This window comes from Haliotis cracherodii, unplaced genomic scaffold, assembly GCF_022045235.1.
Source record: "Haliotis cracherodii isolate W230 unplaced genomic scaffold, xgHalCrac1.p SCAF_32, whole genome shotgun sequence".
Lineage (NCBI taxonomy): Eukaryota > Metazoa > Mollusca > Gastropoda > Lepetellida > Haliotidae > Haliotis > Haliotis cracherodii.
The window spans coordinates 3,267,632-3,283,198 of record NW_027266289.1 but is presented as its reverse complement, the minus strand read 5'-3'; the positions used below and the strand labels follow the sequence as shown (position 1 = coordinate 3,283,198).

The window sequence follows — 15,567 nt, the reverse complement described above, 5'->3', positions numbered from 1 at the left end:
CAGGTCACATGGTATTATATCCCTTCATAATGTACCAGGTCACAGTGTTATATCCCTTGATAATGTACCAGGTCACATGGCATTATATCCCTTTATAATGTACCAGGTCACATGGTGTTATATCCCTTTATAATGTACCAGGTCAAAATGGTGTTATATCCCTTCATAATGTACCAGGTCACATGGGGTTATATCCCTTTATAATGTACCGGGTCATATGGTGTTATATCCCTTTAAAATGTACCAGGTAACATGGTATTATATCCCTTCATAAAGTACCAGGTCACAGTGTTATATCCCTTGATAATGTACCAGGTCACATGGTATTATATCCCTTTATAATGTACCAGGTCACATAGTGTGATATCCCTTTATAATGTACCGGGTCACATGGTGTTATATCCCTCTATAATGTACCAGGTCACAATGGTGTTATATCCCTTCATAATGTACCAGGTCACAATGGTGTTATATCCCTTTATAGTGTACCAGGTCACATGGTATTATATCCCTTTATAGTGTACCAGGTAACATAATGTTATATCCCTTTATAATGTACCGGGTCACATGGTATTATATCCCTTTATAGTGTACCAGGTCACATGGTATTATATCCCTTTATAGTGTACCAGGTAACGTAATGCTATATCCCTTCATAATGTACCAGGTAACATGGTATTATATCCCTTTATAGTGTACCAGGTAACATAATGTTATATCCCTTTATAATGTACCGAGTCACGTGGTTTTATAAGGTTGGACGCTGGACTTTTGCAGTCAGATATCTACCTTACCTCGGGAAGATTGGGGGGGCAGTTATTTTCACTTAAAATATCTCCTTTTTCTCTGTCACAAAGTGACAGAAGTTTATTATATATATTTATGTTTATTTATTATATACTTTTAGTGTAGTAATCTACCAGGAAATTGAATTATTTCATTACAAATTTATAACCTTGAAAGGTAAATTCTTCCTATCTAACACACAGGGACGGTTCACCACCCCTTGTGTTTGCCACTTAAAAAAATTAGTTCCAACTTTGAAAAAAAAGTTATCAAGAATATTTAAGGTCACGAAAATTCTTTATCATTTATCATTGTTTATTGAGATATGAAATTATATACAAAATCAACTTAAAGAAAATATTCTTGAAATCTACGAGACCGTTTGGGAAGCGAAAGAATACATGCTGGTTAAGTAACAAAAATGGCGCTTTGCGAAACAAACAGTCTTGATTGACGAGTTAAATTAGAATTTACAGTTTAACGAAACATTTCCAACATAATCACCAATGGCAAGAAGCATTATTAACTCCATAAATGACCACCTGTCATTATTTTGCCTTGTCAATGTGGAACTAGCGTAAAAGGAAGTCAGCAGTTTTTATAAGGGCTAGACACACATGAGACAATTTCAAGGAGGGTAACTCTTGTATGATAATATTTCCGTTGAAGTGTTACGTTCACTGCAGGGAAATATCAAGTGTCACGTTCACTGCAGTGAAATATCAAGTGTTACATTGACCGCAGGGAAATATCGAGTGTTAAGTTCACTGCAATGATAATATCACTTTTCTCAACTTCTTTGACACTGAAGTACCGTATTCGACGTAATAAACGCCCAGGACGCTTTCATAATTAGGAATAGGGGGCTCTTATTAGAATATTATTTTGGTGAAAAAAAAACAGTTGAAAGATAAATTTTGTGGTTTATGCTGACAGCCTGAAATGTTTATGTACGACAGATATATTTATCCAGAATTAAATTCCCCATAATTAAGGGTGCATATAACACATGAGTGTGTATTATACACGAATAAATAAGTCTTGTGTACATTGATCAATTGGAAGGGGTGCTAATCGGGAGTGTTCACTAGCCAATATCTTAGCAAATATCGCCATGGGCGCTTATTAGAGCGGGGCGCTTATTACGTCAAATGGGTTTATATAATAAACAGTGTTGTATCCCATAAAACTGTAACCTGTCTCTAGGCTGTCTCAGATAGTTACTGACTCGTGTGTGCTGCAACAGCCAGTTCTACCACTGTGCAGAGCTACAGATAAGCTGCGTATCTGCGTGAAATACGCATCAGAAATGCAGAAATACGCAGTAAAATATAATCCAAGCGTATCAAATACACAACGAACATTACAGATAGGCTACAAAAATAAAACTTGTGCGTATCATCAAAATATTGTGAAGTAACCTTCCGTATTTGATTAGCAAATCAGCAACTTATTTTGAAATTTTAAACGGACATTCCGTCAACTTTGCCGAACTCCACGATGACAGTTACATCATGATCATTTGCCATCACCCTTTCTTGTTGAAGTATCGTGGTATGTTTGAGTCCTATGAAGCTCTCAAACCCACACAACACCAGTTTGCAGGGACTAGATGAATAGTGTTTTTAAATATTTAACTTAAATACCCATATGTGTAAAAACTAGTGGGTAACAGAAATTGGAATACCCAGATAGAATTACTGATACCCAATGATTTTAAAATACATGGGTAAAATACCCACAACACCAACAGCTTATCTGGAGCTCTGACTGTGAGTGTCTTGTGTGCCACAACTGACTTGTCCCCTGATTCTGATGAATGAATTCACTCCCCAATCGCCAAGGATCAAGTCCGATCTAATTTTGCCATCATTGATTGTATCAGTAGATTGAGATACATTGAAAAAATATTCAGGCAATTTTTCTCCCAGCTGTCACTCTTTCTAAAGGCTTGGTGCTTGTGATTGATGAATATGGGATGTGATATCGAATGAGGGAAAAAATCTTTATTTGAACTCGGTGACCTGAAGATTCAGGTTAGAATTGGTCTTCAGCAACCCTTGTTTAAAGATCTGGGTTAGAATTGGTCTTCAGCGACCCTTTCTTGAAGATCTGGGTTAGAATTGGTCTTCAGCGACCCTTGCTTGAAGATCTGGGTTAGAATTGGTCTCCAGCAACCCTTGCTTGAAGATCTGGGTTAGAATTGGTCTTCAGCGACCCTTGCTTGAAGATCTGGGTTACAATTGGTCTTCAGCAACCCTTGTTTAAAGATCTGGGTTAGAATTGGTCTTCAGCAACCCTTCCTGAAGATCTGGGTTAGAATTGGTCTTCAGCAACCCTTGTTTAAAGATCTGGGTTAGAATTGGTCTTCAGCGACCCTTGCTTGAAGATCTGGGTTAGAATTGATCTTCAGCGACGCTTGCTTGAAGATCTGGGTTAGAATTGATCTTCAGCGACGCTTGCTTGAAGATCTGGGTTAGAATTGGTCTTCAGCGACCCTTGCTTGAAGATCTGGGTTAGAATTGGCCTTCAGCAACCCTTGCTTGAAGATCTGGGTTAGAATTGGTCTTCAGCGACGCTTGCTTGAAGATCTGGGCTAGAATTGGTCTTCAGCGACGCTTGCTTGAAGATCCAGGTTAAAATTGGTCTTCAGTAACCCTTGCTTGAAGATTTGGGTTAGAATTGGTCTTCAGCATACCCCCCCCCCCCCATCTTATTTGTCCTATATAGGTAGCCCCCCCCCCCCCCCCCCCCCCCCCCCCCATTTGTCCTATATTGGTAGCCTCCCACCACACCACACACTTATTTGCCCTATATAGGTAGTTCCCCCACCCTCGCTTATATGTCCCATATTGGACCCCCCACCCCCCACCTGGGTGTCCTAAATTAGTAGCCCCCACCCCCCTTATTTGTCCTATATTGGACCCCCCTCCAAGTTGTCCTATATTGTTAGCCCCCCACTCCCCTCCTAGTTGTCCTATATTGTTAGCCCCCACCCCCTTATTTGTCCTATATTGGACCCCCCACCCCCTCCAAGATGTCCTATATTGGTAGCCCCCCCCCCCCCCCCCCCCCCCCCCTATTTGTGCTATATTGGACCCCCTCCCCCTCCAGGTTGTCCTATATTGGTAGCCCCCCACCCCCTTACTTGTCCTATATTTGACCCCCCACCCCCCTCCAGGTTGTCCTATATTGGTAGGCCCACCCCCCCACCCCCCCATCCACAATGTATCCTTTACTGGTAGCTCTCCCGTCCCCCATTTGCTCTTTATTGGTAGCCTCCCCGCCTCCTATTTGTCCCATATTAGTAACTGCCACATCTTCCTATTTGTCCTATATTGGACCCCACCCCCCTCCAAGTTGTCCTATATTGGTAGCCCCCACCCCCCTTATTTGTCCTATATTGGACCCCTCACCCCCCACCAGGTTGTCCTATATTGGTAGCCCCCACCCCCCTTATTTGTCCTATATTAGAAGCCCCCACCCCATTTGCCCCCCCTCCCCCTCTCCTCTAACCCTCCTTGCAGGAATCAATTGTCACTGTAGCAGGGATGTATGGCTGACAGATGGAGCCAGCAGCAGCAGCAGCATCCCACACAACAGAGACTCATTAATAGTGGAGATGTGCTGCCTTGGCCCAGCCAGCCCTGCCACTGTAGCCAATGTCTTCCTGCTTCCAGACACCAGAAACAATACTCAGCTGCTGATGTGGCCATATTGAATATATCCCATCTCCCTGCTCATTAAGCCTGTGCTATAACAGGGCATCTATTGTTGGCGCGTGGCAGCGCTATAGCGAGGTAATGAGCTGGTGGCTCACTCACAATGCCACAGCAGCCAGGCTATTACAGCAGCAGAGTAAACTCCAGCCGTTCTTCATTGGCTTACTGTCAGGTCAGGGGTGAAGGTGAAGGTCGTATATTCTGAGAGGAATGCCAGGGTTGGAATGACTAAGGATAGCAGTTGTGTCCAGGTGTGATACCAGTCAGGCACTGGGTGGTATGGAGGATGTAGCAAGGAGTTCTAGACAGACACCTAGCTGGCAGCTCGGAGAGGGAACACAGGGCAGTACAGGGAGGAGACTGGGACAGTACTGGGAGGATACACCATGTTTGATGTGACAAGATGGAGGCCATCTGTACCCGACACAATACAGGTACTCAACATTAGGTATAACACTATACAGGCACCAACATTAGATATAACATTTTACAGGTACCAACATTAGGTATAACACTATACAGGTACTCAACATTAGGTATAACACTATATAGACACCCAACATTAGGTATAACACTATACAGGTAGTCAACATTAGGTATAACACTAGACACCCAACATTAGATATAACACTATACAGGTACTCAACATTAGGTATAACACTATATAGACACCCAACATTAGGTATAGCACTATACAGGTACTCAACATTAGGTATAACACTATACAGGTACCAACATTAGGTATAACACTATATAGACACCCAACATTAGGTATAACACTATACAGGTACTCAACATTAGGTATAACACTATACAGGTACCAACATTAGATATAACACTATACAGGTACCCAACATTAGATATAACACTATACAGGTACCAACATTAGGTATAACACTATACAGGTACCAACATTAGGTATAACACTATATAGACACCCAACATTAGGTATAACACTATACAGGTACTCAACATTAGGTATAACACTATATAGACACCCAACATTAGGTATAACACCATACAGGTACTCAACATTAGGTATAACACTATATAAACACCCCAACATTAGGTATAACACTATACAGGTACTCAACATTAGATATAACACTATACAGGTACCCAACATTAGATATAACACTATACATGTACCCAACATTAGATATAACACTATACAGACACCCAACATTGGATATAACACCATACAGGTACTCAACATTAGATATAACACCATACAGGTACCCAACATTAGATATAACACTATACAGGTACTCAGCTTTAGATATAACACCATACAGGTACTCAACATTGGATATAACACTATACAGACACCCAACATTAGATATAACACTATACAGGTACTCAACATTAGGTATAACACTATATAGACACCCAACATTAGGTATAGCACTATACAGGTACTCAACATTAGGTATAACACTATACAGGTACCAACATTAGGTATAACACTATATAGACACCCAACATTAGGTATAACACTATACAGGTACTCAACATTAGGTATAACACTATACAGGTACCAACATTAGATATAACACTATACAGGTACCCAACATTAGATATAACACTATACAGGTACCAACATTAGGTATAACACTATACAGGTACCAACATTAGGTATAACACTATATAGACACCCAACATTAGGTATAACACTATACAGGTACTCAACATTAGGTATAACACTATATAGACACCCAACATTAGGTATAACACCATACAGGTACTCAACATTAGGTATAACACTATATAAACACCCCAACATTAGGTATAACACTATACAGGTACTCAACATTAGATATAACACTATACAGGTACCCAACATTAGATATAACACTATACATGTACCCAACATTAGATATAACACTATACAGACACCCAACATTGGATATAACACCATACAGGTACTCAACATTAGATATAACACCATACAGGTACCCAACATTAGATATAACACTATACAGGTACTCAGCTTTAGATATAACACCATACAGGTACTCAACATTGGATATAACACTATACAGACACCCAACATTAGATATAACACCATACAGGTACTCAACATTAGATATAACACCATACAGGTACTCAACATTAGATATAACACCATACAGACACCCAACATTAGATATAACACCATACAGGTACTCAACATTGGATATAAAACTATACAGGTACTCAACATTAGGTATAACACTATACAGGTACCCAACATTAGATATGACACTATATAGGTACTCAACATTAGATATAACACTATACAGGTACCCAACATTAGATATAACATTATACAGGTACCCAACATAAGGTATAACACTATACAGGTACCCAACATAAGGTATAACACTATACAGGTACCCAACATTAAAGTACTCAAGGAAATGAAGAAAACCTGTTTTTCTCATTTTAAAAATCGACACAAAGTGTTACGTAGCTGTAAATACGTAATAACAAAACAACTCGAAATTTTCTAGTCTGGATTTGCTAGTTTGATCTCAGTGAACAATACAAAATGTACTTTACAGGAGGTAATTTGTCGGCACTTTCAACATTCAAAAATAAAACTAAGTCCAAATTGACATAGCAGAAACAGACTATAGGCATTACGCACCTGTTCTCACCTGTCGTCAAGGTGTCATAGGTCACCTTGATCTACTTACACCTGGTTATGCCCTGTTTCACAATAGTCTGTTTTATTCACATTTTTACACACTTTTACGTGTAAAAAGGCATAAAAACATTTGATACGCTGTATTTGCGCCACGGCCCAATTAGTACTAATTAAGTTGTTTGAATATTTACATATTTTGTATATTAACTGCAATAATTTAAGATCTGAGGTCGAAAAAACAGTTTTTTTTCATTTCCGTGAGTACTTTAGATATAACGCTATACAGGTACCCAACATTAGGTATAACATTATACAGGTATCAACATTAGATATAACACTATACAGGTACCCAACATTAGATATAACATTATACAGGTATCCAACATGAGGTATAACACTATACAGGTACCCAACATTAGATATAAAACTATACAGACACCCAACATTAGGTATAACACTATACAGACACCCAACATTAGAAATAACACTATACAGACACCCAACATTAGGTATAACACTATACAGACACTCAACATTAGATATAACACTATACAGGCACCCAACATTAGATATAACATTATATAGAAACCAAACATTAGATATAACACTATACAGGCACCCCACATTAGATATAACACTATACAGACACCCAACATTAGATATAACACTATACAGACACCCAACATTAGATATAACACTATACAGACACCCAACATTAGATATAACACTATACAGACACCCAACATTAGATATAACACTATACAGACACCCAACATTAGCTATAACACTATACAGACACCCAACATTAGATATAACACTATACAGGTACTCAACATTAGATATAACACTATACAGACACCGAACATTAGATATAACATTATACAGGTACTCAACATTAGATATAACACTATACAGATACCCAACATTAGATATAACACCATACAGGTACTCAACATTAGATATAACACTATACAGATACCCAACATTAGATATAACACCATACAGGTACTCAACATTAGATATAACACTATACAGACACCCAACATTAGATATAACATTATACAGGTACCCAACATTAGATATAACACAATACAGACACCAACATTAGATATAACACTATACAGACTCCCAACATGAGATATAACACTATACAGATACCCAACATTAGGTATATTACTATATAGACACCCAACATTAGATATAACACTATACAGGCACCCAACATTAGATATAACACTATACAGGCACCCAACATTAGATATAACACTATGCAGACACCCAACATGAGATATAACACTATACAGACACCCAACATGAGATATAACACTATACAGACACCCAACATGAGATATAACACTATACAGACACCCAACATTAGATATAACACTATACAGACACTAACATTAGATATAACACAATACAGACACCAACATTAGATATAACGCTATACACACACCCAACATTAGATATAACACTATACAGACACCCAACATTAGATATAACACTATGCACACACCCAACATTAGATATAACACTATACACACACCCAACATTAGATATAACACAATACACACACCCAACATTAGATATAACACTATACAGACACCCAACATTAGATATAACACTATACACACACCCAACATTAGATATAACACTATACAAATACTCAACATTAGGTATATTACTATATAGACACCCAACATTAGATATAACACTATACACACACCCAACATTAGATATATCACTATACACACAACCAACATTAGATATATCACTATACACACAACCAACATTAGATATAACACTATACACACAACCAACATTAGATATATCACTATACACACAACCAACATGAGATATAACACTTTATTACCCACGTGGTGAAGATACAGGTGGTAAGATACTTAATCCGTACGTCACACATGTGTCGCACAAGGTTGACCTTGTTTTATTCGTTTTGATTGGATAACCGTGACCTCTGTCACACCGGGACTACTTTTTTCATTTATAAAAAATCGTGAGACGTCATTCAAGGCAGAACTGAAGAAATTCATGAGAACGAGAGATATTTACAAACACTTTATGAAACTAAACAAGATAGTCACACGCATCAAATTCAGTTTGCATTCTATGTTAGTTATGCATAGAGCTTCTACAGACATTATATATAATCGAGCTAGATCTATAAATCGATTTACAATGTACGACTACCGATCAATAGAGTGAGGGTCCCCTTGTGCGTGACGCACCCGACCACTTTCGCAACTTTCAATTTGATTAAACGTTAAAGGATAAGCGTGGTGAAACGAAGTCTGTTTAAACTATCTGAACAGATATCGAGACTTATTTGGTATGATCCAGTTGTGCCATCGGTGTCCCCTTTGAAGCGTGTTTTGTGGCGCTGTTTCGGGAGGTGTTGTTCATGAATGAAAGTACACGACAGCACGACCAGATCACTTAAAGTTAACAGTTCCGATACAAATCATTCGAAAACTCCGTGGAAGTGTGCATGACTTCTGATTTTGTGGCCCCAAACATCCCAAATGTGAATAATAACATTCTAGCATAAAACGCTGTGAGTGGATCGCTGTTGTCTTTTCTTATTCCGGTGGCGACCTTGCCCTTCGATCGTTCGAAGCTGTCACTGACATGCAAGCAGACTTGAGTTTGTTGATTTTCACGTCTTCAGTATAGGGTGGTACAGTTAACATGAATGTCTTTGGCGAACACTCTGATTTCCCTCTTCCAAAATGGTACGAACATGATATAAATTCAGCTGATAGATCAAGGAAACCGAACCATTTTGATTGCACAGACGGGACCCCGGCAGTGCGAGTGACCGACTGTTGGTCTGATATTCAAAGAGCGGCGCTAATGTGACATTTCAAATTTTCTTATCGGCGTCCTGCGTACTAACAACATGGCGCTTGAATTACCATAAGTTGAAGACTTTCTTCCAAAAGGATCTTGAGCGTCGGTGCTGGTTTGTTTGCAAACAGAACAGCAGGCGCATGTTGTTAATGCGTATGCATAAACATGTCAACAATGCCCATATTTGGTTATATATCAATATTCATGCGCAACCAGATTTTGCAACCGATTTCAGTTTTGTCTGTCAACGAACGAAGTGTTATGTATTTACTCTTAAATATATATTTACACTTAAATATATATTTAACGTTGGTAATAAATAAAATACCACACTCATTCTCGTTAGATACCATTTTTACGAAACTCGTGAACTTTCTATGCTATCTGACCTCGCTTTCGCTCGGTCAGATACCATAGAAAGTCCACACGTTTCGTAAAAATGGTATCTAACGAGAATGAGTGTAGTATTATCTATATACACACACCCAACATTAGATCTAACACTATACAGACACCCAACATTAGATATAACACTATACAGACACCCAACATTAGATATAACACTATACAGACACCCAACATTAGATATAACACTATACAGACACCCAACATTAGATATAACACTATACAGACACCCAACATTAGATATAACACTATACAGACACCCAACATTAGATATAACACTATACAGACACCCAACATTAAATATAACACTATACAGACACCCAACATTAGATATAACACTATACAGACACCCAACATTAGATATAAAACTATACAGACACCCAACATTAGATATAACACTATACAGACACCGAACATTAGATATAACACTATACACACACCCAACATTAGATATAACACTATACAGACACCGAACATTAGATATAACACTATACACACACCCAACATTAGATATAACACTATACAGACACCCAACATTAGATATAACACTATACAGACACCCAACATTAGATATAACACTATACAGACACCCAACATTAGATATAACACTATACAGACACCCAACATTAGATATAACACTATACAGACACCCAACATTAAATATAACACTATACAGACACCCAACATTAGATATAACACTATACAGACACCCAACATTAGATATAAAACTATACAGACACCGAACATTAGATATAACACTATACAGACACCGAACATTAGATATAACACTATACACACACCCAACATTAGATATAACACTATACAGACACCCAACATTAGATATAACACTATACAGACACCCAACATTAGATATAACACTATATAGACACCCAACATTAGATATAACACTATACGGACACCCAACATTAGATATAACACTATACAGACACCCAACATTAGATATAACACTATACAGACACCCAACATTAGATATAACACTATACGGACACCCAACATTAGATATAACACTATACAGGTACCCAACATTAGATATAACACTATACATGTACCCAACATTAGATATAACACTATACAGGTACCCAACATTAGATATAACACTAAACAGACACCGAACATTATATATGACACTATACACACACCCAACATTAGATATAACACTATACAGACACCGAACATTAGATATGACACTATACAGGTACCTAACATTAGATATAACACTATACAGATACCCAACATTAGATAGGGATAGGGAGTGTCCTGACAAGACTGTGTCTGATGGGGACTGGGTGTGTCCTCATGACAAGACTGTGTCTGATGGGGACTGGGTGTTACCTTCTGACAAGACTGTGTCTGATGGGGACTGGGTGTGTCCTACTGACAAGACTTTGTCTGATGTGGACTGGGTGTTTCCTCATGACAAGACTGTGTCTGATGGGGACTGGGTGTGTCCTCATGACAAGACTTTGTCTGTTGGAGGCTGGGTGTGTCCTGACAAGACTGTGTCTGATGGGGGCTGTGTGTGTCCTTCTGACAAGACTGTGTCTGATGGGGGCTGGGTGTTACCTTCTGACAAGACTGTGTCTGATGGAGGCTGGGTGTGTCCTCAGGACAAGACTGTGTCTGATGGAGGCTGTGTGTTACCTTCTGACAAGTCTGTGTCTGATGGGGACTGGGTGTGTCCTCATGACAAGTCTGTGTCTGATGGGGGCTGGGTGTGTCCTTCTGACAAGACTGTGTCTGATGGGGGCTGGGTGTGTCCTCATGACAAGACTGTGTCTGATGGGGGCTGGGTGTGTCCGCATGACAAGTCTGTGTCTGATGGGGACTGGGTGTGTCCTCATGACAAGTCTGTGTCTGATGGGGGCTGGGTGTGTCCTTCTGACAAGACTGTGTCTGATGGGGGCTGGGTGTGTCCTGACAAGATTGTGTCTGATGGGGGCTGGGTGTGTCCTGACAAGACTGTGTCTGATGGGGACTGGGTGTGTCCTGACAAGACTGTGTCTGATGGGGGCTGATCGTGTGAATTGATGGTGTATCTAGGGGTCTAAGATTCTTGTGACTTTTGATGGAGTGTGTCTTCAGCTTAAAATTCAGTGTGTCTTGAGCCTTGTTTTTCCTTCCCTGTAGACTTGAGTACAGACGACCTTGGAGAGCGAGATGAGAACGAGAGCTGGGCCGATGCTGTGGACAACGTCACATGTCTCAAGTCCGAGGTCAACTCCCCAAACGGCCACTTCACCCATGCAGAACATGAGATCTATGCCCAGCTGCACAATCTTGACTTGGAGAGGTGAGATATACAACATTTACCATCTCTCTAAGTGAGATCTATGTCCAGCTGCACAATCTTGACTTGGAGAGGTGAAATATACAACATTTACCATGCCTCTAAGTGAGATCTATGCCCAGCTGCACAACCTTGACTTGGAGAGGTCAGATATGCAACATTTACCATGCCTCTAAATGAGATTGACCAATCAGAGAGCAGGACTAACCACACACACATGAGCCTGTATACTGTCATTAATAATCCAAGATGGTTGTTACTGACTTAATATGAGACGTATACCGCCAGTATCAGCCATTACTAATAATGTACATGTGTACTGATGTGATACATGCTGGTATCTGAGATGTGTTTGCAGGTTGATGTGTGAGATGTGTTTGCAGGTTGATATGTGAGATGTGATTGCAGGTTGATATGTGAGATGTGATTGCAGGTTGATATGTGAGATGTGATTGCAGGTTGATGTGTGAGATGTGATTGCAGGTTGATATGTGAGATGTGTTTGCAGGAATGCGTTGATGTGTGAGATGTGTTTGCAGGAATACGTTGATGTGTGAGATGTGTTTGCAGGAATACGTTGATGTGTGAGATGTGTTTGCAGAAATATGTTGATGTGTGAGATGTGTTTGCAGGAATGCGTTGATGTGTGAGATGTGTTTGCAGGAATGCGTTGATGTGTGAGATGTGTTTGCAGGAATATGTTGATGTGTGAGATGTGTTTGCAGGAATATGTTGATGTGTGAGATGTGTTTGCAGGAATATGTTGATGTGTGAGATGTGTTTGCAGGAATATGTTGATGTGTGAGATGTGTTTGCAGGAATATGTTGATGTGTGAGATGTGTTTGCAGGAATACGTTGATGTGTGAGATGTGTTTGCAGGAATACGTTGATGTGTGAGATGTGTTTGCAGGAATACATTGATGTGTAAGATGTGTTTGCAGGAATACGTTGATGTGCGAGATGTGTTTGCAGGAATACGTTGATGTGTGAGATGTGTTTGCAGGAATGCGTTGATGTGTGAGATGTGTTTGCAGGAATACATTGATGTGTGAGATGTGTTTGCAGGAATGCGTTGATGTGTGAGATGTGTTTGCAGGAATACGTTGATGTGTGAGATGTGTTTGCAGGAATACATTGATGTGTGAGATGTGTTTGCAGGAATACGTTGATGTGCGAGATGTGTTTGCAGGAATATGTTGATGTGTGAGATGTGTTTGCAGGAATACGTTGATGTGTGAGATGTGTTTGCAGGAATATGTTGATGTGCAAGATGTGTTTGCAGGAATATGTTGATGTGTGAGATGTGTTTGCAGGAATATGTTGATGTGTGAGATGTGTTTGCAGGAATACGTTGATGTGTGAGATGTGTTTGCAGGAATATGTTGATGTGTGAGATGTGTTTGCAGGAATATGTTGATGTGTTTGCAGGAATACGTTGATGTGTAAGATGTGTTTGAAGGAATACGTTGATGTGTGAGATGTGTTTGCAGGAATGCGTTGATGCGGGAGATACAGACGGAGGACAGTCTTAGAGAACGCTTCTTCCAGCAGCTGGAGATTTTGTCACAGAAGCTGGAGAATCTTCCGCTCTCGGAAACAGTAAGTTTGACAATCTGTGTGGATACCTCATAACGCCTGGTTCCGTTTGGTCATCAGGTGCTGTTCTCAGTGTCTCACCAGTGTCTCGCTGGTGTCTCGCCAGTGTCATTCCAGTACAGTTTCTGATAAGCCATTAGTTGCAACATTGTTCTTCTCAGTACAGTTTCTGATAAGCCATCGATTGGATGCCACATTGCCCTTCTCAGTACAGTTTCTGATAAGCCATCGATTGGATGCCACATTGTTCTTCTAAGTACAGTTTCTGATAAGCCATCGATTGGATGCCACATTGCCCTTCTAAGTACAGTTTCTGATAAGCCATCGATTGGATGCCACATTGCCCTTCTGGGTACAGTTTCTGATGAAGCCATCGAATGGTTGCCACATTGTTCTTCTCAGTACAGTTTATGATAAGCCATCGATTGGATGCCACATTGCCCTTCTAAGTACAGTTTCTGATAAGCCATCGATTGGATGCCACATTGTTCTTCTCAGTACAGTTTCTGATAAGCCGTCGATTGGTTGCCACATTGCCTTCTCAGTACAGTTTATGATAAGCCATCGATTGGATGCCACATTGCCCTTCTCAGTACAGTTTCTGATAAGCCATCAATTGGATGCCACATTGCCTTCTCAGTACAGTTTCTGATAAGCCATCGATTGGATGCCACATTGCCTTCTCAGTACAGTTTATGATAAGCCATCGATTGGTTGCCACATTGCCCTTCTCAGTACAGTTTATGATAAGCCATCGATTGGTTGCCACAATGCCCTTCTCAGTACAGTTTATGATAAGCCATCGATTGGTTGCCACATTGCCCTTCTCAGTACAGTTTATGATAAGCCATAGTTTGGTTACCAAATTGTTCTTCCCTTTACAGTTTCTGATAAGCCATTGGATGGATGCCACATTGATCTTCCCTGTACTGTTTATGATAAGCCATTGGATGCCACATTGCCCTTCTCAGGACAGTTTATAAGCCATTGGATGCCACATTGCTCTTCCCAGTACAGTTTCTGATAAGCCATTGGTTGCCACATTGGTCTTCTGTATTTCCTGTTATCGTACCCCAGCAGGGTCAATTGTTGCTCATAACATCAATCACTGGAACCCTTGCTTGCCGTAAAAGGTGACTATGCTTGTCGTAAAAGGCGACTAACGGGATTGGGTGGTCAGGCTCGCTTACTTGGTTCATGCATGTCATCGATCTCAATTGCGTGGATCGATGGTCATGATATTAATCAC

At 39.9% G+C, this 15,567-nt stretch overlaps 1 protein-coding gene across 4 annotated transcripts in view; it reads left to right on the top strand.

Annotated features, from left to right (window-relative positions):
• LOC139477286 (adenomatous polyposis coli protein-like) overlaps positions 1 to 15,567 on the top strand; it is a 62,770-nt gene that overhangs the window by 26,722 nt on the left and 20,481 nt on the right. For 2 of the 4 annotated variants that reach the window (XM_071259833.1, XM_071259834.1), the window contains 2 exons: positions 12,562 to 12,724; positions 14,213 to 14,321. In XM_071259833.1, the coding sequence (XP_071115934.1) occupies positions 12,562 to 12,724; positions 14,213 to 14,321 (272 nt within the window). Of the gene's footprint in view, positions 1 to 4,708; positions 4,943 to 12,561; positions 12,725 to 12,834; positions 12,867 to 14,212; positions 14,322 to 15,567 lie in introns of those variants that run through there. The other 2 variants (XM_071259836.1, XM_071259837.1) reach the window with 2 other exon arrangements.